Here is a 25,123-nt window from a genome sequence, read left to right as displayed (position 1 = left end):
AGTTTAAAGGTGTTAAAGAATATATATTTCCATTGGTCACACTGCTCTGTACTAGAGGGTCCTCGCCACAGTAGCACTCTGCTGATAACTAACTCTAAACCACAAGGCATCAGGGAGTCATTCCAACGCAACCACGTTCTGCTGATCTTGCAAACCTAAATTGAAAGACCAGAAGTGTCTGTTTTATCAAAATAGGCCGAGATGCAGTCTGCCCCTGTGCTCTGTCTCTGTGATGCATTGTCTGTCTGCAGAGGGCTGATTTCCATCTTGGATGGCGGTGCTGGTTGTGAGGGCCACTCTGACTTGGCAGAGCAGCACATGGCCTGCCTGCGTCTAGACGCCTCATGTAAACAAGGCTTAATGATCGACTGGTGAAGCTCCGCCCAGGCAGAGTGGAGGGCCTTAGCTAGACATCAAAACAGAAGGGTGCATTTCCTTTACAGGCTGCACTACAGGCTTTTATTTTGGAGCCTCCTTCCAATTTTATTGATATAAACACACTTACGAAGTTGATTTTTTCTACCTACCTAACTTCCAACCTACTTTCGCCTCTATCTGTGTATCTGTCTATCTTACACACAGTTACTTTTTGGAGTTTTGGTCGAGCTGATAGCTGACTGAATTTGACTCCAAACTGACCGTGAAACGACCCCCTTCTGAGACGGCATCTTGGGGAAAAGTGGCCCTGCTGACTGTGAAAGTTGCCCCATGTGTGACCAGGCAACCATGAGCATTAGGATCTGTATAAATCACCCTGCTGTGTCCAGACCACCCTGTCCCGGAGAGGCACTGGGTCGCTCTGACACCATCACAGCATACCAAGGCACCTGGCCTTTGACTTCCAGTGAAGAAATACAGAAACAAGGGCAGGGGGAACTAATAACTTCAGTTTAAAAGATATTATTTTAACACTCCTTGTGTTGTTACATCATCTTTAATCACTTTCATTCCAGGCTATAAACAACATGAAAAACAAATGATAATGTCACAGTGTACTTTATATTATATTTTCACTTAAGGTAAATATAGCCTCTGAAATGTTCCTTACACAATGGAGTGTGCTGCAAGGGGTTTATAGCTAGTAATATCACTACCTAGATTTTAAGTTGGCATGCAAAACAATGGAAACAGAAATCTTATCTAAGTATGAGTGGTTAAATGTTATGTTATGGCACAATGGGATACTATTTAATACAATAGGAGAAGTGCCACGCTTTGAAGCACCCAGCTTTGTGGACTGTGCTTTCATCACATGCCCTGACTAGTCCTGTGGCAAATTCATCACCTCCCCGGATCTCACTTTTGCCTCATTAACACTTTCATATCTTACTGTAAATACCTTCACACATGCATGTGAAAACTTATCTTGCAATATAAAACCCATCCACACCAGCATATGATACTCACACCGTTCTTTGGCACGGTTTGTGTTGTGTACACTTAGAAAGGGTCTTAGCAGAGTCATACAATAACTTACCTTGGCCAAGAAGAACTCCGAACAGAGAGCACAGCAGCACGACACGCGGACCCATTGAATGAAAGGAGATTTGACTCGAGGGTAAAAAGAACTCCGAAAGGCTGGTTATTGTGAAGGATGTGCAAAAACAGTAGCGCTCCTTCAAAAAGAGGAAGAGGGACTCCGCAGGACAGAAGTGGATGTGATGGAGCTGAGAGAGTCGCAGTTACAGCGTGAGTGCACGAGCGAGCGTCCAATTATGACACCGCGAGGGGCGGGCTGGGGCCACAGGCTGTCTTATTTCTATTTCTAAATCTTCTGTTTGATTTTGTGAGAAACCGTGATCTCATTTACTGAAGAGGGTTAGCGCCACATGTGTACACATTTATTTTAGAACTGACCAAAACTGAGATTAAAGTCAGAAAGTAAGGAAGACGATTAGGGCCCTGTGAAAAAAATATTTTGGGGATGTGAAAAATAAAAAAAATAAAAAAAACAAATATATATAAAAAAATTGATATTTTTGTGTGGCCATAATCCTCTAACGTAAGACAGAAATCAGCATTTTGACTTTAAACAAAAGAATCTGAACATTTTCAGAAAAATACCTGATTGTTTTTTTATCCAGATTTGTTGTTCTTCTCATGTGGCCCTAATCCTCTTCCTTCCCTTACATTTACAATAAACTACATTACAAATATTTTTTCCAATATATATTTTACTTACACATAGGTTTTAACACTTAGAAGTTAATTTATACTGTAAGTTATTACTAGATTCGGACAGGAATGTTTGCACAAAAAGCTTATCCTTCTAAAAACGTTGTATATGATTGACACATTTATGTGTGTTGGAAAGTAGAAGACCTGAAATACTACCAAGGGAGATGTGGGCTGAAATATTTTTTATTGCCTTCAGGAGGAATTGCAAGTGACTTCAGGCTACTGTGCTGTAAGGTATGCATGCACACATGGAAATTGTCTTCCCATCAATGGCAAAGTAGACTTTTTCTGTCTGTGACTAATGATTGTGCTGATTACTCAACATCTGGAGCCGGTTTCGAGTTATTTAAAAAAAGAATCTCTTGTGGCTATGTCCAGACTGCAAGCCTTGAAACCTTTTTGGATATCTTAGTAAAAGGAAATAGGGGGAATAAAGAAATAATAGATTGTCACTGCCTGTCTGCACATATCTATTTATTCACTTCTACATTTTCAGTTCACTGCACCTTAAAGAGAATGATAAATCAAACTGGCTTTGTGCTGTTTCATACTCCATTATATTTAAATACTTATTGATGATGTATCTGCGTTCTGCACAGAGGTATTAAAGGTCTCTCGTCCAAGCTGATCCTATTTTCTCTTCACCGAAGTTCACAGCCATACCAAACAAAAGGAGGCATTTTCCTTAAAGTTAATGAATTGAAGCTTTTGTATCAGTTCCACATAATGTGGGCAAACCGTCAGCCAATGTGATCATCAACTGTGAAAGGAAGCCACACTTGCCTGCACACTAACACACACAAGTCTACAGGATTTGGCAAGGAGCGGAGAAATAATTGCTAGACTGCATTATAAACATTTTGTACCAACTAAAGCCCTCTGCAAATTCAATCAGTCTACTGATTCTGGGCATGGTGACAGCGAGAGGTTAAATGATCTTCTAATCAGAGCCACATGTCTCCACCACCAGTCTAGCCAGTCTAGAAACATCACCCAAGACTTGATACCAGGCATACAGGAAAGGCCACAAGTATATGGCACTAATAAAAGGGTAACTGCACTGAGTCAAAGTAAATTGAGTCTCAATCTCTGCTCAAAACATTCTAATCTGAATGATTTAAGTTTAAATATCTTATTTTTCTTTCTTATTTGAAAGATATCGCTGTCTTTGTAATTATTAATATCCAGGATGTATTTCCACTTGAAATAAATCCCACTGTTGGGTGGAAGTGAGCTTGCCCAGAACTTGAAGGAGTAATCCGTCTGTCGTTTACTTTACATTTGCATTGTAAAGCAAATACCATAGTTTTTATATCACCACACTTATAATTCCACAGTATGTCATTTACTCCTGAAGAACAAAAGCAGACCTGGTGTTTCATGGATTGGAGTAGCAGTTTTTTTGCATGTTTATGTTACACACTTAGCAGGACGATATAAAAACAGTGTTTGGATGTGTAGGAAAACACTGTTCACAAATCAAACCGGAGAAAGTCATGTCAAGTATTGTAAGTAAAACATGCACAAACACTTGCATGGTCCTAGAACTGTGCCCTATGTTAAAGGTAGACGTTTGCTGTAGCAGCACAGATACCACTCCTCTGGGCATTTATCAGTAACGGATGTGGCACCCCCCCTTCCTCTTCTCTATGATGTAACAGTTGCATCACAAGGCACTCCTTGACTGTTGTCCCTAATCTTATTTTAGCCTGAGTGTATGGAGGTGATAGATAATAGACCGTTAGAGTTCATGTAATGAATGCAGAAAGCCCTAAATAAGACCCATAACAGCGTTGAGCTTGAAACCTGGCTGGATAAATCACTGTGAATAACTAAGGGCAACTTCCAGAAACTACCATCTCCAATCTACATTTGGGTTTTAACAAAAAACAGCAGCGTGAGATGACCTCTTAGCTCATAGGTGGAGGAAATTGGAATGGCATTCAAACAGTGTTAATCTTGTTGTGGGGGGTGCAATACAGTTCCTTTGAAGCTCATCAAAGCTTGTCCTGCCACGTCTGTGTCAATCAGCCGAGGGCCACTAACACAGCGAGGCAGCCAGGGGCCGGCCCTGTGGGGCCCAAAAGACCGGGTGCTGTTAGTCAACACAACTGTAGGAACTTGTTAAGGAGGAAGTGGCATTGCTTAACTTTAAAGTGTGTTAGATTAAGAGGAATGATACATGTCTGGTTTTAAAGTAGGACATTAATACACTTCATTAACATGCATTTATAGAGCCCAGGAGGTTTATGTGGTACATTTTTGATTACCCTTAGTCATACTCAGACGTAAGCTAACATGCTTTTATTTTACCCTCTAAACATCTGCAAGATTAGTTGCATGAAAGTAGGTTTGTTACTTAATCCTGTGGTGTGGAAAGAAATGTTACTGAATTAAAATGATCTTTTATCTTACATTTGTCATAACCCTTATTTAAAATAAACATAAATAGATGAGAAAATAACATCTATTTAGACAAAGCAGAAATATTGTGTAACAATGCGACAATGTAAATCGTTTTGGGTTTTATCAAACAACTTTGACTCCATTGTTTTTCTTGACTGGCCTCGTAACACATTTTATTCCACATATGAAAAAACATCAAAGCTGCATGATTATCATCCTTCCGCTGAACACTGCTGTATTTACACATGGAGAGCTGAACAGGAAAAACACTCCAGACCTGACCACAGTGTGTAAGCTCAGAGCTAATGAATGCATTTAACTTCATTAAATTGATGACTTGATCTCGTAATTTAACCAAAAGAAGACTGAATAGCCGGTTCCGCTTTACCCTGTAAACACCCAAATGTTCTGCATGTATGTACATTTTGCATAAATCTTATTATTTATGCCTGTAGTAATATATAGCAGTCATGTCTTTGAATTCAGTGTGAATGCAACATTTGCCATGCAGCTTGGTCCAGAAAAAGAAAAGGAAGGACAAATGTGTTGTGGCCTGAAGATGATTGTGTATCAAGTTCAAGTATAAAGTTGAACACACCAAATATTAGCTGGTGCTGGCAGTGTTTTCGAACGTTTCAAAATATGTCTTTCTTTCATACTTCTCCCCCCTCTCCACTGGGACAGATCGGTGTATCCTGGGAGTCTGGACATGGATCCTTTGCATGCTGGGATTTGTGGTCAAAAGATGAGAAAAGAGAGTCAGGAGGAGCAGATCGCATCATCTCCTGTTTGATTTCTGGGAAGGTCTGGTCAGGGAAGATGCTCTTCAGGTATTCCTCAAACTGCTCTTTAAGCTTTCCGCCCAGCTTCCTGCCCTCTGCGTCCACCTGCCATGCAAGTAGAAGTATATTAGCAGGTGAGGGGAACTACAAATATATTTTTGACAACTATTTCCACAGTACCTGATTGAGGACAAGCTTGATGTCTGACACAAACTCTGCAGGGCTTTTGTAGCACAGACTCTGCTTTGCTTCAAGTCGTTTTCTCAGAGCGGAAAGATGAATCGGTCCCTTTGTAGTCACCCTGTTATTAGCACATACCTACAGTATTTAGAAAGGGAGAGATAATAAAACAATAAAACTTCATGAGAAGATGTAAACACATGAGTAATATCTCGTATAAACTATTACATGCCTTGATCGTGCACAATAGGTAAGGGATTTTTAACACATTGTGTCGTGCAGATCGAGGTAGTTCAAGGCAAAAAGGTGCACTGCATTAAGAATAACGATTACTACAAACTCTGTGTCAGCAGGACAAATTCCTGTATATCTATAAAACTGATTAAAAGTTGCATAATGTCTCTTAATACTATTTACTCATAAATACTGCATTTTAAACCTCATTAGAATTAGAGTCACAGTAACTCTGTGTGACATTAATCCTGTGAACCTTTTGCCCGTAGTCAGCAAAGCTTCCAGACTCACCGGGGGGGATACAGGGCCTTGAAGGTCTGAACTCAGCTTGCTGCAAAGCAAGTGCAGCAACAGCCTCTCACACTTCTGCAGTGGTGGAAAAAAGACAATTGTCTTAATGTACAACTGATAAAGAATATACAATTCAGCGATCTATATAGTGTATTGCATCTGAATACGTTTAACATGACCAGGATTGCTTCTCAGAACCATACTTGCCAACCCTCCCGATTTCATTGCCCTCTCCCGGTTTCCTCCCTGGGTCATATTTCTCCCGATTTCTGACAAAATCAGATTTACTCATGACTGTTTCCACTCGGACTTTAATAGAGCTACACTATTGTTTGGTTTCCATGGTAGCGCGTCTCTTTACTAGCGCGCACAACTGAAAGTCTGAGAGGGTGAGGCAGATAGTCACAGAAAACTGAACAAGAATCGACAAAATCGACCCTCTGCTCACTCCTTTCCTGTAAAATACAGGTCCAGCCCACACATATGCTCCATCAAGGATGGTGCTACAGTTGCACTTACAACTACAAGAAGCATGTAAATGTTAATCTACAGCTCCGGCGATCCACTACCCCCCCCCCCCCCCCCCCCCGGTTTTGAAATGCTGAGGTCTCAAGGTTGGCAAGTATGCTCAGAACGTATCTGATGCTGATCTACTTTAAGTCTAACACCAATATATAGCTGTTCTAATTCAAAATAAAAACACATCCACTAAAACACACTGCGTCCGACAACATATTGTTTTTTTATATGCATCAAACTATTTTAAGACCCTCCATTTTAAACAGAATTGCGCAAATGTAATACATTTGAGATTTGTTACAATACTACTATCAATTAATAATGTTCTTGGACTACATCAAACAGCTGGTCAACAGTAAAAACTAATATGGTTGCTGGGCAAACAGTGCTACTCAGTTTCACTCTCTCACAACCTTAAAACTTGAAAGGTGGTTTGTAGTTTTGTACCTAATGGCGCCTGCTAGTTGTGGAAAGCTTTTTTTGGTAGCTTACAAATGTTTGCAACAGTAGCAGTGCTTCTACCGTTAAGATCAACATAGAAAGATATGATGCATACTGTAGAAACTAAAAGCCACTTTCTTCATCCATATGCTACTGTCCATTTGCAGTGCTTTGTGTAAAAAACACCTGCTTCTGTTTGGGAGAATTGTAAAATAATGTGCCCTGTGTTCAAATGTACACCAATTAATAAGGAAGAAGTGAGTTTGTTGGGCTAGCCAATGAGTGAGCTAGGATTATGAGTGATTCCGTCCAATGAAGCAACAGGAGGGGGGCGCTGTAACGATGCAGCTATCCTGAATGCACGTAGTAAGGTGGGGATAGAGACAGAATTTGAGCATTGAGCAATATGTTGGAAAAATATGACTAAGAATGAAACAACAAACTTCCAAATAAATACAAAAATGGTGAGGTAAAAACTTTCCGAAAGAAAAATAATTGAGCACTGACTCGTTTGTCCACAGGGTGAAATCCTCCTTCAGAATCTGGCTCCTTCTTCACTGTTTTGGCTTCAGGTTCGCAGTCATAATCCATCTCTGGCACTAACAGATCACGGCAGAATGAGCAAAACCATTTCCCACTGAAAAGAGACAGTCCAGAGACTCAACACAACAAGCCAGTAAGGGAACATACTACACCAAGTGCATAATGCTGCTCTCAGATGAAAACCTCACACCGAAAACAGTCTCTTTCTTAAAGCTAAAGCGTTTTTATTTGTATAAACACCAAAATCAAAAGAAGGGGTTTTCGTCTGAGACCATGAATACATTAATATCCGCAGTCAGAGCTTGCCTGGGAGATTTGAGGAGAGTTGGAACATGGCAGGAAAGGTGAAACCTCCTGGGACACTGATCACAGCTTAGCAGCTCTCCGCCTGTCCCACACGCAGCACACAGGACCTCTTTAGAGTCCTCCAGTGGGGATTGGTCTACCTGCTGTTCTCCTCCCAGGGTACGGATGTGATTTTGAGCATTAGTCTTACTCTGGTCCTGCGGGCTGCTTGGAGGCTGTGAAGGACTATGGGGTTTGTCACCTGTGCTTTGAAGAGGAGCACTGATTGGGGGTTGGTCCCCTGTGCTGTCAGGAAGGCTGGCTCTTTGATGGGCTTGGAGCTGAAATCCACAAACAGAGAACAAAACACTTACCCTTGGTCTTTAGTAAGGCCACAGACCATTTTATATTTCCGATCATGTATTCTAACTCATGTTGAAGTTGCCGTTGCTTTGCGTTCTACTTCCAGATAAAAAGGCTTAGAAAATCTTGCAAAGCGGTTGGCTTGGTAACAAATTGTCTAACCACTTGTGTTTCTTGCTTTGTCTGACAGATAATCTCTGCATTTTCAGATCAATAACTCTGGTTCAGTAAGTAAAGTGTCATGGCAACCAATAGCATTTGCAGTTATCGGAGATGGCCAAATTATAGTAAACTGTTTTCCTTTCAATCATACGCTGTAAGTCCAAAATGCAGTCTTGCTGCAGTAACAGGCTGAAGATTAAACCAAAATTCTCATCTATGGCAATATGATAATCAATAGATTGTAATAATAATCTATTGTCTGCTTACGTAGCCACTCTCATCATCTGGCTCATCTTTGATGACTATGATGGGCCCTGGTGACAACCTTCTTCTCTTCTTGACAGCTGAGCCCACTGCTCCACTGGCCTGATGTGTTTCTGGAGGTTTCCAGGTAACAATGCTTGGGAGAAAATAATGAACCAATCAAAGTCAAATCAAAACTCACTGGAGAGACCAACAGCACAAAGGGACTGGGGTCTTATCAAAGCAGCACTGTTTTAGATTGTCAGAAGCTGTGCTTTTGTGTGAGAGCAGATGTGTTCTTACTCTGGTTTCTCCTCCTGGGAAACAGCAGCGTACCCTGGTGAATTCTGCTGTCCTTGCACTTGAGAGAAATATAAAAATCTGTTTTGATTTATAAAGAACACAGCAATACATACAGTCTGAACATGTAAACATGACAGATGGCACACACGTACCATTTAGGTGTTGAAAACATGGAGGCAAGCCCTGGGGATAGTTTGGTTTCAGCATGTACATCGCACCGCCTGAATCATTCCTCCTATTCAGATATGTAGGCTCAATCTAAACACATCATTGCATGTTGTTTAATGCACTGCAAGCATAATATATCTTTATTATTTATCCAGGTGTATCCCATTGAGATCATTGATCTTTTTTTTTTAAAGGGAGATCAATATACTTAATGGATATATATGGATTCACTTGCCGTCTGATCTGATTGAGGCGAGCTGACGCCACTATTGATGGGCAGTGGTGTAATATGGGTGTAGAGAGGTGGAGAGGAGAAGACTTCCATGGGTTTGGGTTGGTAGCTGCTTCCCATCCCCCTCAGAGGCTATGAGACAGAGAAACAGAAAGATGGATTGACTTGTTGCAATCATTTTTATCCAACATTCCTGTCAGCGGCTGTAAGCATGTGATGATGGATCTGGAGAGGAAACAGTGCTCTTTCAATACCCTGTTGCTGCTGCGTGGGTTGACGCCCCCGGCAACCGCCAGAACAGAGAGGATTCAAAAATAAACCAAACACTAGGAAGTTTGAGGCTGATTAGTTATTTTGTTGGTTTATTTAATAGTCGGTGCAGCTAATCTTTCTCAAAATGTATAAAAACATTTAGCATTTATATAAAATATTTTAATTTACTGTGTCTAATGCAGTTTAGTTGGGATACACCTAACAGGGGTGTACCAACTGATTTTAACACATGACACGACACTCAAATAACAAACCACATTAAATTACATATACTTAATTTAAAGGCCCGGAAAACCTATGCTTTTACTATTTGGTACACAATAATCAAAAATGTTCTGCCAAAGTCAGAACAGTTTTTGTTATCCAACATTTCGATACAAATCTGATAAATCTATATCTTATGACTCACCTTCTGGTTGTGAAATGTAGTATTATACAAAAAAGCAGACTTCCTGTTTACTTAAAGTAACTGACTTTAAAGTATCCTAAATCTCTCTTTAAGTTGTTTGCACATTAGTTAAGAGAAACAAATGAGCAAACCCAGAAAACAATCTAAAAAACGACTACTGTCTGCTTCAAGAAACACAATCATCATGAGTATCATTAATTATATGTGATTTGAAGTGAAACTAGCAAAACCCTGGTACATTTCTTTACTACAGAGATAGTCAAAGAGTTCATCATGCAGCTATAACATCTTGTTCACATCAGTGTGACACAACGTACGTATGTGTGCACTTCACACAGCAATATCGTCCTGTGAATGAGCCTACACTTGAGAGCTGGAACCAAAACACCCTGTGGAGTAGACTAAACAACTTGGAGGACGAGATACTATCAAGCGTTTCTGTCTTGGGTCCGCTCTCTGTCACATGTTGGCTGCTGTTGCACTGCAGATTTAACGGTTTGAATTTATAATTTTGAGTCATAAGCTCGTTTTACGCTCAAATCCATCCATTTATCAAAGACTAAAATCCATCTTGACAAGGAGAGACATAAATTGCCAAAGATGGGAAGGCTGTCAGCTCTATTTAGGACAGAACCATCCAATGTCGGTGCTTGTTAAGAGGACTTGTCTGTCAAATGGACACACACACACACACACACAGAATTCACACACTAACCTGGGGCGTAAACCCAGGGCTTTCAAAGTTGCTAGTTGGGCTGACGTGGTTGGGAGGGGGCACCATGAACCTGCGGCCTGGTTGGGGCATCATACTGTGGGAGGGGGCGGGGCCTCCTTGCAGGGGCCCAGGGATGGTTCGCTGAAGTCGGACACTCTGGTACCACGTCCAGGGTGGAGGAGGTGGTTGGGGCTGCCAGTTGGCCTGCGGGTTTAGCTTCTCCACCTGCATTTGGAGCTGAGCCAGAGTAGTATGGGGGGCTCCCAGGGCGAAGCTGTGGGGTGAGCCTGAGGGGCCCAGCGCAGGGTGGGGGAGCTGATGAGGGATACCCTGAAAACCGCCCAGCTGGTGGCCTGGTGCACTCTCCACCAGTAAGGAGCCTGAGGGAACATACACACCAAGACAGGATGAGCTTAACAAGCAGGGACACACATTACATAATACAGACAAAACTTCTGCAGAGGAATGTGGGAAAGAGAAAGTTTGGGCAGATGGTTTGTGAAACTGTGGGGGTTAATAAGAGGGAAACCATGTCATGCTGTAATGACACTTTTCTCACATAAGTTATTGATTATACTTTTAATCCGTTGAAAATGTTTTGGATTAAGTGTCATTACAACATATTGAAAAATGTCTTCAAATGTCTTGTTTTGACAAGCGTCAAAAGAGTCAAAACTTTTCATGTGGATTTTCTTTTGGCAGACTTTTATAATGTAGCAATATTTTATTACAATTGTCAGGCTAGAGTTGAAACTGCTGCAGCTGAACAGCATTTGGGCCCTTTAGGCACATCGAGCCTTCATCCATAAGACAAGGGGGAACCAACATATCAAGGGTAAGCTCTGTCACATGCATGCAGATATGAAAAGCCCCAAACATGGTATTGAAACAAGATTCAAATGGGATTTTTTGAAAATCAGTGTAACTATCGAGAGAGTATAATTATTTGATCATGGAGTTTTTAAAGTAAAAAATAGATATGGAGCGTGCAGCTTCTCTGTTGGGGGATTTTGAGGCGAGACAGGAGGATTACGGTTCATTGTCCACAGCACTCCTATCTGACCCTGTCAAGATGGCATCTCCTGTGTAATGTCTTGTGTATGTAATGGCCTGTGTATGTAACAATTTGCTGTCTTAGGAAGTCATCCTTGCATCCCCCCCCCTCCCCCGTTATGTCTTGTTTAGTTGCTTGTTGTTGCGTGTTTTTTTTTTTTTTCTGTGATCTGGGGCAATGTCTGTGTGTATCTTATAACTGAAAAATAAATATATATTAAAAAAAAAAAGTAAAAAATAGAGACTCTTAAATATCAGATTATCATAGCAAGGGGCATAGACCTGATTGAACTAGCACGAGCATCATGCTGTTTCTGCAATGTTTGCATATAAGCATGGTCATGCCTGTTTAATAACTCATTTTGTGGAACTGATCAGCATGGCCTTTATCTAGTAAAACTAGATTTTGTGGCAGTTGACCAGTCCAACAATAGTCTTAAAATGAGCCACTAGCACTTGTCAGTCATCTTAAGTAGAAGTTAAAAAAAATACTCATTCATAAAAAGGCCAAATAAAAACAGAGTCCAGACTAAACAAAAGCCTTTTTCAGGGCTCTAGATTATCTTAATTTAGACAGATGTTTGTGTATGTCTTACCCAGATCTACATTCGAGGCCCAATAAGAAGATCGGTTCTGGAAGCGCACAGTACTCAGTGGTATAAACGAGGTACTACATTTAGCCCGCAGGAGGTTTCCAATCTGAAACAGAATCTGCAACAGAAGGGAAGTTATTAATACTTTTCAGAGGAAGGCTCTTGTGCGTTAAAACAGGCATATGTTCCCACTTCATCACGTCACTCTCCTAACCGGCTTTCAGAGCTGAGCTTTTTCATGCTGGGAAACTGTGGTGAGATATGGATGATCAGATAAACCTTACCAAACGTTTACAGTACAACAGGGCTGTGCCCCCATTCCTGGCTGTGGCCCATTTGGTGAAGTTGATGACATGATCCAGGTGTCTGGATAGATAGCCGATGTCCTCCCGTTGTTTTCGTAGGACACTCTCATGGTCCTTTGTTACAGCCTGGAAAACGTGAATAAGTGAACCTCTGCAGTGTTTAAACAGCTTGAGGGTATGAGCTCTTGGCCTTGGGGGGGAGACAGGTAACTGAGTTTGCAAGCAAGTAATGTTCCTTTAGAAAAAACACAGCAATCTTCAGCATGCAACATAGAAATAACAATGTTTTTTTATTCAAAAGCTTCTGTCTCACCTCAAGTTGATTAACTAGCATCTTGCCCTTCTTGTTTATCTCCAGAATCAAACTGCAGATAGATTTCTCTATTTCATTATGAACAGTCGCACGGTTCTGATGAACCTGTCGGAGTCTGAAAAGCATACAAAAGTATTACAATTTGATAAATGAAACGGCACGTATTTGCACATTTGGTGAAATCTCATTATTACTGGAGGTATGCATGATAACAGTTATTTGTGGAAATGAGATCATGTGGAAGTTGCAACAGCAATTCTATAAACTATAAGTGCGTTCCTCTTAGTATACATTTTGCACACTTGACATATCTTGTGGTGTGGGGAAATACATACCCATTGTTTATGGAGTTGGATACCTCTTCAATCAATTTCTGTTTCTCCTGCAGCCGATGGGTCATGCTCTCCATGTGCTGTTTATGGTTTTTATAAGCATCCTCAAGGAATTGGTAACTACTCCAAAAAAAAAAACATTAAGTCAGTGGATTAAATAATATAAATAGCAATCGTTCTTAATGAGTGATAGTAACTAACACACTGACAGTCTTTTAGAGTGGATAAGTGATAGTGTTTTATTAAATATGGTAGTAATGTAAAAAACAGAAATGTAAGAACCAAATATAATATATATTGTGTTATATTGTAATAGTGACTGTATACTTGTGGTCCTTGTGCTTGACCAGCTGGCAGTCACGACAGGTCAGCAGGTCGCAGGTCTCACAGAAGAGCTTCAGCGGCTCCTGCTTGTGGATCTCACAGAACACCGGCCTCTGAGTCGACACCCCATGGACTTCTGGGAAACAATAGGAGGGCAGAGATCATTTCATTTCATTCTGGGAACTATACAAGTCATTTCTGGCCCTTAATAATAAGATTTGGGGTTATTGAGCAATGTGTTCCATTCTTTCATTGAGTGGGAATGTGTTTAATTAGCTCTAATTACTTTCTTAACTGGGTAAAATAAAATGTCATCTATCTTTCAGGCCATTAAAAAAACGAGCAATGTTTGAGTTTTACCATCATTGCCTAATAGGCTCAAAGTGTATTTAAAGATAAGTAATGGTCCGTGTAAGAATGTAAAGTATTGTTTTTAAACTGCGTGCCAAACTCCGGAGGCTATTTAACGTTATGACATACTATAGGCCTATGTGTCATGTAAATGGTCTGTCCAGGAAGACGTTAAGTTCAATTTAGAAGCATTTTACCCCAAAAATATGTTACAATATTAAAGCACAAGATTATTTACTTTTTCATTTCTTATTTTAAAGTTACTTAAAAGTGGGGTAGGTAATTTTGGAGAAACCAGCTCGAGTGCGCTAGAATTTGAAAATACACAACCGGATCAAATCTGCCACTTCCTTACAGAGCCCCTCCTCCAACACACACGAACGTGCACATGACCAATGAGGGCACGAGATAAGTTTGTGCACAGATGGAAGGCTGACAGGCAGGTAGGCCATCCAGTTATTTTTGCTAAAATGATTGGTCGTGCTTTTTACAGTACTAAGGCTTCCACAGATGACATTTTTTAATGGATTTATTGTCAAAGCACTTCAGATATTCATTGCTATCGGGATGTTAAGAGCATTCCATGGAATATAACAAAAAGTGTATCTCGAGCCGGTTTCTCAAACTTACCTACTTAATTTTATTTTATCTTTAATTGTATTAAACTCGAATCTGTTTGAATCTGTGCTGTCCTGTTTTTCATTCTTACCCTGTTGCTTTTTGAACTAGTGAAATTTCCCCACAGGGATTAATAAAGGTTCATCTTATATCTTATATTATATAGAGTGGCGAAGTCCCTCCCCTTCCGGTGGACCTCCATGGGACCTTATATCGGAAAAATAATGTATTGAAGTCAATGTAGAGAGAAAGATTATCTTTCGATCCCGTTTGAATTGTGCCACGAATTACACATATGATGTTTGTCAATTTAAAAGATAATCTTGCAAGTCAAAACAATTAAAATGTGTTGTAAAACTGTGAAGTTACACATTTCTTTGTGTGAAGCGCTCAATGAACTACAACTCTGGTCTTGCACACGTCACCAACACCAAGATGGCCGTCACGTTGGTACATTTCACCTCTTTCTTTCAGAATGAGGCGAAAAGTATTAAAAGAGGTGAAAATCACTACAAGTCTGGGCATGTTGAGAGCTGTACATACGAAAAAGGGGAGTTAGTCGGTTCCGTAAGAGCCAGCATGCGGGACCGGCTTTACAAGGTTTCGGTGAGTAACACGAGTGTAATGTGTAACGTTAATGTCAGCTAGCTAACATTAGCTAACAAGGTACACTCTCATGTTTTGTTTTAGTTGCTCTTCGAGAACGAGCAAGAGGTACTATTACTGGTATGATAACAACCTGGTACAAAGCACACAGGCATCTTGTTAAAGTAACTAAGTACAGTAAGTAAATGTATTTTTAGCTATCTGGAGGGAATACATCAGTTATGACAGCACTTACGCGACTCTGGGATTTTTAGTCTTTCTAGTTGCATATTTTTCATAGTCTTATATTTCAACAGTTTTAAGACAAACTTTGAATTTTTTGACATGGAAATGATTTTTTAAGATTGACAAACAACATGGTAATTCATGGCACAATTCAAACGGGATCAAAAGATAAGTTTTTCTCTCTCCATTGACTTCAATGTATTATTTTTTCGGAATAAGGTCCCATGATGCGGAAGTAAGTGGGCGTGACTTCGCCACTCTATACAGTAAACACTGCAAATGATAAAAGCGAGGGGAGGAGCCTGGAAAAAGTACCTTGCGATACTTCTGCTTTCTGTCTGATGGTGTGGTCTTTGGTGAATTTGACCCTTTGGTGGGCCTCCACACAGGTGGCACAGAGGTATTCAACGCAGTCCGCACAAAACCCAGCCGCCTCAGTGTTGTCATCACATGTCATACAGATCTACAGGAAGAGGAGGTAAACATCAGAGGCTGATAGATTACAGGTGGTCAGGTATCATGCTGGGTCTTGTTTCGTCAAGCAAGTTCAATTATAATATCATTAAAATGTAAAAGAGGACAAAAGACAAATCAAAGTACCTTATTACTCCTGTTAAGTAACCCAATTGAGCCTGTTCAAACGCCCAGGGCATACAACCATGCTTATAATTAAATAATAATATATCGACGACCCTACACACTAGTGACAAGGCTGCCCCCATATGGTAATAAATGTTATCACTAACCTGGACTGTCCTCTCCACTGTGCTGCTGGGAGTCTCAACTGAGTCCCTCACAAACACGTTGTCCATCACATCTACCTCCATACACTCCTGTCTGCACACCGGACAGCGGATCACATTCACTGGAAGCAAATAGAATCACTCAAATTTGAAATGTGCTTTAATGAAAACATGAGTGATGCCACCTGATATGAAGTCGAATGCAATCCATGTGTGTTAAATGTACGCACTTAAACACACTAGTCTTTATAGATCTACAGTGATTCTATTGTTCCTTGCATGCAGTAAAGATTAGGACTGTGTTATGGATCGTGGGTGATTGTTTGTAAACAGTGACTAACGTGGTTTGGTCGCGCTGTCCACCTGGGAGTTTGGCGTCTCTGCCATGGCCAAATTTCTCGAGGGCGAAGGGAGACATTTCTTACAAAAAGAGTGCAGACACGGAAGAAGTTTGGGCTCTCGGCTGTGAAAGTTTAAAGTGCAAACGGGGCAAGAGTCCAGGTAATTCTGCCCGGATGCAGCGGACTTTTCCTCCTGCACCTGCTTGCTCTCAGCTTCATTCTCAGCGGTGAAGGCAGCAGCATCCATCGCCTCCTGTTTTCCTGTGCGTACATCCATTTCAGTACGTTCAGCTTTCAAGGGTAGATCTCTCCGTGTGTAAAATATTATCCCACACAGGTGAGCAGACCGGTCAATTTCCTCATATAGTTCGCGAAAAAGCACACCTTCATTCCCCCTATACTCTCAGCCAGCTCATGTTTTTGCAGGATGCTAACATGTTATCTTCACGTAAAAGCGACAATATATCGACTGGAGCACAGACCTGTGGAATAAAAATGGAAAGCCTCCGTGGGGTCTCGTGCTGCAGATGTTGATAGAGGAGCTCTTTTAATCCACCGCACGTGCTCGTTGCTGCATGAGAGGGTGGGGTCAAATAGCGCGCGTGCTGATAAGAGAGAAACAAGCTGAGTGAGGATATTTAAACACTGAGACTCATTGTTTCATGTTTTCAAGTTAGTAATAATCCTTGTAGCAGCAGTAGTCGTAATCAATGTCATAACATTGAATGACTGTCAACGTGTAGACTGGTAAAGCTTAAGGTTATTATACCCTTTAAATTGGTCACATTTGAAACACTTTTACCACTAGGTTTTCAGAAAAACAAACAGTTCCAAACGTTTCATTCAAAAATAACAAGCATATCTTAGTTTTTACATTTGTAACTAATTAATAAACATGTATTTAATGTGTCTATTTGTCTAAATGTCAAATACACATTTTGGTTAAGTGTCCAACCAGTCTACAAGGTATCCCTTTGACAGACAAATAACTATTCCCCTTACTTCATACCAGCTTAACTCAGATTTCTACCTCAGCGGACAGCAAGCAAAAGTGCGTGAGCGACCAGTTTTAAAGAAATATCATTGCCTTTGTAGTAATACTGGTAATGTTATTTTTCCTTATGGTAAATCCTTGTATCTAGCGTCCATTTGTTTTTCTTTATTACACAAGTAAGCGGAAGAGCGTCTGAGAGGCCTTTTTGCTTAGATGGTCAAATGGTCATTGGAACAAGGGGCGGGGTGAAACTCAAGGAAGTGATTTCAAAACAAAAGCACTCGTTTGCTTCGAACTGTGATAATATTATAAACAAGGTGAATTTAGCGATCACAACAAAAACAGCCAAGACACATGTTGAGCCCAGAAAACTAATGTTGGGCTGTAAATATATAAGCCTATGTCTAAAATGGACAACATTGTAAGGAGATTTACAGTGGACCTTTCATGCTATATTTGAATAATATAGTGTAGGACCATACCTATATAAGGCATATTTATACTTTATATTTTTCAAAATACCAAACAGATCATGCATTTTAGCCATTCCTCATTTCGCTCAATTTAACACTGTCTTTGCATGGGCTGATTCTGTGAGAACAGCACCATCTACAGGCCATATGTACTACAGCGTCTCCAGCGCTTTCGAACGGCAATGTCCGTGGCTGTCTCCTCCTGATTGGTGGAGTTGGCCCAATAGCCGTAGCGCCACTTCTGTGACGTCACAGAAGTGTTCAAATCTGGATCAGTCTGTATCAGATCCGTTGCAGCCCCTTTTTAAGAGATTTGGGTATGGAGGAAAATAGAGAGGATTGTGTTTTCTGACACTTGGTGAGTTCCCTGGAACACCGGGGACACATCCCCTCCCCAATCTGATCAATGATGACATGTATAGCCGCATGTCATCATTTCAGCGCTGGTTGTCTTGGTGGTGCCCAGCAAACAATGTGGGCTTCGTGAATAATTGGACAGCCTTCTGGGGAAAACCTGGTCTGATTAAGAGAGACGGCATTCATCCTACTTTGGAAGGTGCAAATCTCATTTCGGCAAACATTTCAGGGCTCTGTGGACTTAATCCATGACAAACTGGAGTTGAGACCAGGAGGCAGAGTCGCAGTCTTACACGCTTCTCTGCGCTCTCTCCTAGGCAGTCATCCATAGGAATCCCGACCCCAATAAAATACCCAATATTAACGGTGTGTGTGTCTGCCCAAGGACAATTTAAGGTAAAACCTAATAGAGGTGTCATACATAATAACCTAATAAAAGTAAATGTAACAACTACTACAGTGCAACAAAACAGGAAGATTAAATGTGGTCTCTTAAACATAAGATCTCTAGCATCTAAAGCAATACTGGTAAATGATTTAGAGGAGGTGGAGTTGCAGCAATCTTTGACTCAAGTTTACTTATCAATACTAAACAAAAATTAAATTATACCTCCTTTGAAAGCCTCATTTTCAGTCTTACACATCCGACCTGGAAAACTTTGCAGCCAATCTTATTTGTTACAGTGTACCGTGCACCAGGTCCTTATTCAGAATTCTTATCAGAATTCTCTGAGTTTTTATCAGCTTTGGTACTTAAAACAGATAAAGTAATTATCGTAGGTGACTTTAATATTCATGTTGACGATGATAAAAATAGCCTTACTGTTGCATTTAACTCTATATTAGATTCTGTTGGTTTCTGTCAGAGTGTAAATAAACCAACCCACTGCTATAATCACACTCTTGACCTTGTTCTGACTTATGGTATTGAAATTGAGCAACTATTAGTCGAACCGCATAATCCTGCTTTATCCGACCATTTCTTAGTAACTTTTGAAGTACTGTTACTAGACTACAAAGCATTAGCCAAAAGCTCCTGCAGCAGAAACCTATCTGTTAGTGCTATAGCCAAATTTAAGGAAGAGATTCCACCAATACTTAACTCGATAGCATGTCTGCATGTAGGGGAGGAAACTTATACAAAATGTACACCACCCCAAATTGATCATGTTGTTGATAGTGCTACAGATGCGCTGCGAATAAAATTAGACTCTGTTGCTCCTTTGAAAAAGAAGAAAATAAAACAACATAGATTAGCTCCATGGCATAATGCCGAAACCCGCAAAATAAAGCAAAAGTCGAGACAACTTGAAAGGATATGGCGTTCCACTAAACTTGAAGAATCTCGTTTAATTTGGCATATTACTCTCAATGAATATAAGAAAGCACTGCGTAAAGCGAGAGCAGCATACTACTCTTCATTAACAGATGAGAATAAGAATAATGCAAGATTTCTTTTCAGCACTGTAGCCAGGCTGACAGAGAGCCACAGCTCGACTGAGCCTTCTATTCCCATAGCACTCAGTAGTAATGATTTTATGTGCTTTTTTAACGATAAAATTGTTACTCTTAGAAAAAAAATCAATGACCTCTTGCCTTTGACCAGTATAGTGTTATCAACAGCTCCCGGAAACGTAAGTTCTAATAATATTACACTAGATAGTAAACTAGAATGCTTTTCAGCCATAAACCTTGAACAATTAAATTCAATGATTCTCTCTTCTAAACCATCAACGTGTATCTTAGACCTGATTCCAACTAAGCTGTTAAAAGAAGTTTTTCCATTAATTAGCACTTCTTTATTAAATATTATGAATATGTCTTTATTATCAGGCTATGTTCCAAAATCATTCAAAGTAGCAGTGATAAAACCGCTTCTTAAAAAGCACAACCTCGATCCAGAGGTTTTAGCCAACTATAGACCTATTTCTAATCTTCCGTTCCTCTCAAAAATTCTTGAGAAAGCAGTCGCAAAACAGCTGTGTGATTACTTAAGAAACTATGATTTATTTGAAGATGTTCAGTCTGGCTTTAGAACACAACATAGCACAGAGACAGCTCTGGTTAAAGTCACAAATGACATTCTAATAGCCTCTGACAAGGGACTTGTCTCTATTCTTGTCTTGCTCGATCTTAGTGCTGCATTTGATACTATCGACCATGATATCCTATTGCAAAGACTAGAGCACTTAGTTGGCATACAGGGAACTGCTTTAGGCTGGTTTAGGTCCTATCTATCTGAACGCTCTCAGTTTGTACGTGTCAACGATGAATCTTCCATGCAAACCAAAGTTAGCCATGGAGTGCCACAGGGCTCAGTGCTTGGACCTATTTTGTTCACCTTATATATGCTTCCGTTAGGCAATATTATAAGGAATCATTCTGTAAACTTTCATTGTTATGCGGATGATACTCAACTATATTTATCAATCAAGCCTGATGAAATTAATCATCTAAATAAAATTCAAGACTGCCTCAAGGACTTAAAAACGTGGATGACCTTACATTTTTTGATGTTAAACACGACCAAAACTGAAGTTATTGTACTTGGCCCGAAGAATCTACGAAACAAATTATCTAAAGATATATTAACTATGGATGGCATTAATTTGGCCTCCAGTGAGACTGTAAGGAATCTTGGTGTTATATTTGATCAGGATTTATCCTTTAACACCCACATAAAATCCATTTCAAGGACCGCCTACTTCCATCTACGTAACATTGCAAAAATCAGGCATATCTTGCCTCAAAACGATGCAGAGAAACTAGTCCATGCATTTGTTACTTCAAGGCTGGATTATTGTAACTCCTTATTATCAGGGTGTACCAAGAAGTCAGTCAAGTCGCTTCAGCTGATTCAAAATGCTGCAGCTCGTGTACTAACCAGAGTTAGGAAAAGGGACCACATTACTCCTGTTCTGGCTGCCTTACACTGGCTCCCTATAGAACACAGGATAGAATTTAAAATTCTTCTTCTCGCCTACAAAGCCCTTAATGGGCAGGCGCCATCTTACCTTAAAGAACTCATTATACCCTATTGTCCTACTAGGGCATTGCGTTCCAAGAATGCAGGGTTGTTGGTTGTTCCTAGAGTCTCTAAAAGTACAATGGGAAAAAAAGAGCCTTTTCTTATCAAGCTCCACTTTTGTGGAATCAGCTTCCAGTTTGTGTTCGGACGGCAGACACCCTATCCGTTTTTAAGAGTGCGCTTAAGACCTTCCTTTTTGATAAAGCTTATAGTTAGGGCTGATTAGATTCAGCCCCTAGTTTTGCTGATATAGGCTTAGTTTGTCGGGGGACATCTTACTTCTTCCTTCTCTCTGTCTATACCTGTGTACTCTCATGTTCCGATTAACCCAGCTTCCCCAAATGTCTTTCTTTTTGGTGTCTATATACGCCGGGATCCGGAGTCATGGATGATCCTGCGGTCCTGTGTCATGGATTGCGAGTCCTGGATCTTGAGTCGTGGCTGCGGTCCTGGATCATAAGTCCTGGATGGATATCCTCGTGGATTCATCTTCTTATTATACACACATGCATTTCAAAACATTTGGACTACCTATGTTGCAAATGTATTATCTTTTCAATTTACACACGGCATCTATTGCACGTCTGTCCGTCCTGGGAGAGGGATCCCTCCTCTGTTGCTCTCCCTGAGGTTTCTCCCATTTTTCCCTTTAAACTGTGGGGTTTCTCTGGAAGTTTTTCCTTGTACGATGTGAGGGTCTAAGGACAGAGGGTGTCGTATTGTCATACTGATATTCTGTACAAACTGTGAAGTCCACTGAGACAAATGTAACATTTGTGATATTGGGCTATATAAATAAACATTGATTGATTGATTGATATTCATGTATAAAATACGTACAAAAGTGCATTTTGCATGATAGGTCACCTTTAAAATACAGCGATTCTGCACTGCGGTCAACTCAGCCGCCTCTCGCGTTTGTCTTTTCAAATCAGCTGCTCTTCATTTTTTCCCCTGCTATATTCAATGAGTGATACACATATTCTTTACCACAAGATATTAATAAAACTGACACTCTTGGACTCGGTACTAGTTTGACTTCTACCAGAAATAAAATGAAGTACTTTTACTGTGTAGGACTGTAGAGCCGATGAATGGGAGTCAGAGGCGGTGCATTCAGAATGGATTTCCACACTTTATTATTCATTAATCCAGAAGACGTGAGTACAGGGACGTGCACAGACATTTGGAGGGTCTATTGCTCTAAACTGGAAACAACTTTTTTTTACTCTGTATTTTTTGAGAAATACTCTGTCAAAGTCCCCTGCTGAGAACAAAATCAAGCCACTTCTGCTAAGTTTGATTAAGGATTTTTCTTTTGCCATTAATTCTTCATGAGATTGATCCTGTTGGACTCAGTACAAGTGAAACTATACCCCCACAAGTACTATGAAGTACTTACTGTGTACTTTTCCAGTAATCCTCTGTCAATGTCCCCTCTTGAGTACAAGAAGGGATGTTTTTCTTTTAATAAGCATTAAAAAACATTTCTTCCTGAGACTGATATTGTTGGACAGAGTATTTTAAGAGGATATGGTAGACATGATATCAGCACTACTTCCAGTCAGTACTCCAGCAGCAGCTTTTACCCCTTGGAAAGTCTTTGGAGTCTGGCCTGGATAGCTGGTCTATCCTTCAGCACACTGACACACTCTTGTTGGCCTCTTATGATGCTGCTGTCTTTTAATATATGATTATTTCTCAGCCGCTAGTTCGTTCATCACAGATTCTTCAGTCTCATCAGCCTCATCCTTCCATCAGTCCCAGTCAACGCCTCCAGCACACTTCCAGTGTCTGACTCCATATGATATTGTCCTAATGCTGTAAGGGTGATACCCCATGATCACAAAATGACCCCTCTAGAGTCTGAGGGACAAGGACCTCATATTATGTCTGTCATTAATGTTACATCACCCATTATAAAAAATTTCCTTCCTTTGTTCTCTTCTCTTAACTGTAAAGTCCTTTTCCTGCACCATTTTAAGTCTTCAAAACAGGCATTTTTACTGTATGTGTTTGAAAAATGACACAATCAATGGCCCAGAATCGTACTTTATAAACTATGAATCTTGTGGTGCTTGAAAAGATACACACTGGCTAAGCCGGTCAGGATATATATATGCCTTTTTTGGGGCCCTTTTTTGCAATATTATTAAAATGTCACTAGTTATTTAAACAAACCACTATTTGAGGATAATACAAGCAAACATAAAACGCCCTTTATCTAGAGAGCCATTGAAGCCCATGAACAATTTATCCTTCCACAAATCTTTTCATCTGCTGTATTAATAAAGTTGCCACGTGTTTTCAAATTCAAGTTAAGGCACTATCTGTGCAGAACATTACAAATATTCTTAATTTGCAGTATTTTATTTTAAAAGTGTTCAGAAAGACTGCATCAATGATATGCTTTATATATATATATATATAATATCAATATTGTTATTAACTTCAACCAAAGTCAATTTAAATAGCGGGCAAAAATTGGTTAATTGCCATGGATGTGGTGTTTGATAGTTTACGTTCCATTTCAACTATTTTAGGCGGAAAAACGTATATAGACTAATCCTTTTTTTAATAATTTACTATATAAGGTTTTGTGAGAAATCATTTCAAAAGTAAAAAAAAATTCCTTTTGTATTTACATTTGAAATGTTTGCACCCAACATTGTTAATGTAAAATTAACAATCCATTTATTTTATTGTATTTCCGTGAGGCTGGGGAAGATATCCAGTATGTAGTTCAACATGCAAATATTGTAATACAAGTAAGTATAACATGGACAAGTAAGTAAAATAAGTTTAGTAGGAGGATGTGGATTTATTTTCTCTCACCTTGTAATTACACAATCAAACAATCTATAATTTGGCTCTGACCTTCACTAAAAAAAAACATTTAGTTGAACTGGACACATTTTTCGAAGCTCTATTGACTGTGACCAGCTATCCAGGCCAGCCTCTAAAGACTTTCCAAGGATTAAAAATGCTGCTGCTGGAGTACTGACTGGAAGTATTGCTGATATCATGTCTATCATATCCTCTTAAAATACTCTGTCCAACAACATCAGTCTCATGAAGAAAGGTTTTTTAATGCTTATTCAAAATAGCAAAGAAACATGCATTCTTGTACTCAAGAGGGGACATTGACAGAGGATTACTCAAAAAGTACACAGTAAAAGTACTTCATAGTACTGGCTACTTGTGGGAGTTGTTTCACTCGTACTGAGTCCAACAGTGTCAATCTCAAGAAGAACTAATGGCAGAAAAAATAATAACAAACTCGAGAGACGGCTGAGTTGACCGCAGTGCAGAATCACTGCATAGTTTAAATCTCCTAACAATGTTGTCCATTTTAGACATAGGCTTATTATATTTACAGCCCGTAATAACATTCAATTTCTGGGCTCAATATGTGTCTTGGCTGTTTTCGCTAAATTCACCTCGTTTATAATATTATCACCGTTCCAAGCAAACTAGTGCTTTTGTTTTGAAATCACTTCCGTGAGTTTCACCCCGCCCCTCGCTCCAAGGACCATTTGACCATTTAGTAAGGTCAAAAGCAAAAAGCAAAAAGGCCTCTCAGACGCTCTTCCGTTTACTTGTTTAATAAAGAAAAACAAATGGACGGTAGATACACGGATTGTGGTACTTTTGGCACCTCATACATCTGACCTTAAAACGAAACATGTAGATATATCGGTAGGACCTTTACTGCACTACTGAAATGTTTATGTGTTCAG

At 39.9% G+C, this 25,123-nt stretch overlaps 2 protein-coding genes across 4 annotated transcripts in view; both read right to left on the bottom strand.

The window, feature by feature from the left end:
* fbln1 (fibulin 1) overlaps window positions 1-1,728 on the bottom strand; it is a 30,113-nt gene extending 28,385 nt beyond the window's left edge. The window contains exon 1 of one of the 2 annotated variants that reach the window (XM_079683204.1): window positions 1,478-1,728. In XM_079683204.1, the coding sequence (XP_079539330.1) occupies window positions 1,478-1,532 (55 nt within the window). In that variant the 5' untranslated portion in view covers window positions 1,533-1,728. The remainder of the gene's footprint in view (window positions 1-1,477) is intronic. The other variant, XM_079683205.1, reaches the window with a different exon arrangement.
* A 1,835-nt stretch (window positions 1,729-3,563) lies between these two features.
* On the bottom strand, window positions 3,564-18,889 carry LOC307041897 (transcription intermediary factor 1-alpha-like). 2 transcript variants are annotated; one of them, XM_079685462.1, is made up of 19 exons: window positions 17,534-18,889; window positions 16,532-17,136; window positions 16,194-16,312; window positions 15,763-15,910; window positions 13,651-13,783; window positions 13,327-13,443; window positions 12,992-13,106; window positions 12,658-12,804; window positions 12,377-12,491; window positions 10,728-11,107; window positions 9,334-9,462; window positions 9,083-9,188; window positions 8,931-8,988; window positions 8,652-8,784; window positions 7,881-8,200; window positions 7,539-7,668; window positions 6,072-6,146; window positions 5,547-5,684; window positions 3,564-5,471 (listed from the first exon to the last, which is right to left on the bottom strand). In XM_079685462.1, the coding sequence occupies exons 2-19, from the start codon at window positions 16,806-16,808 to the stop codon at window positions 5,238-5,240; spliced, it is 2,874 nt and encodes a 957-aa protein (XP_079541588.1). In that variant the 5' UTR covers window positions 16,809-17,136; window positions 17,534-18,889; the 3' UTR covers window positions 3,564-5,237. The 2 variants fall into 2 exon arrangements, with proteins under 2 accessions (XP_079541588.1, XP_079541589.1); XM_079685463.1 differs by having other exon boundaries at window positions 13,651-13,780; window positions 16,532-18,889.
* Between the last annotated feature and the right edge of the window lie 6,234 nt (window positions 18,890-25,123).

This window comes from Notothenia rossii (assembly GCF_949606895.1).
Source record: "Notothenia rossii genome assembly, chromosome: 5".
NCBI classification, from domain to species: domain Eukaryota; kingdom Metazoa; phylum Chordata; class Actinopteri; order Perciformes; family Nototheniidae; genus Notothenia; species Notothenia rossii.
This window is presented reverse-complemented; position numbering and strand designations above follow the sequence as displayed.

Bases quoted from the DNA above. Each gene is read 5' to 3' on its own strand.
- LOC307041897 (XM_079685462.1), bottom strand. From the start codon at position 16,808: ATGGATGTACGCACAGGAAAACAGGAGGCGATGGATGCTGCTGCCTTC. The intron at 8,785-8,930 runs GTAAGAACACAT...TTTTCTCCCAAG, and splicing joins TCCCAGGAGGAGAAACCAGA to CATTGTTACCTGGAAACCTC. The intron at 7,669-7,880 runs GCAAGCTCTGAC...GTCTCTTTTCAG, and splicing joins ACTCTCCTCAAATCTCCCAG to TGGGAAATGGTTTTGCTCAT.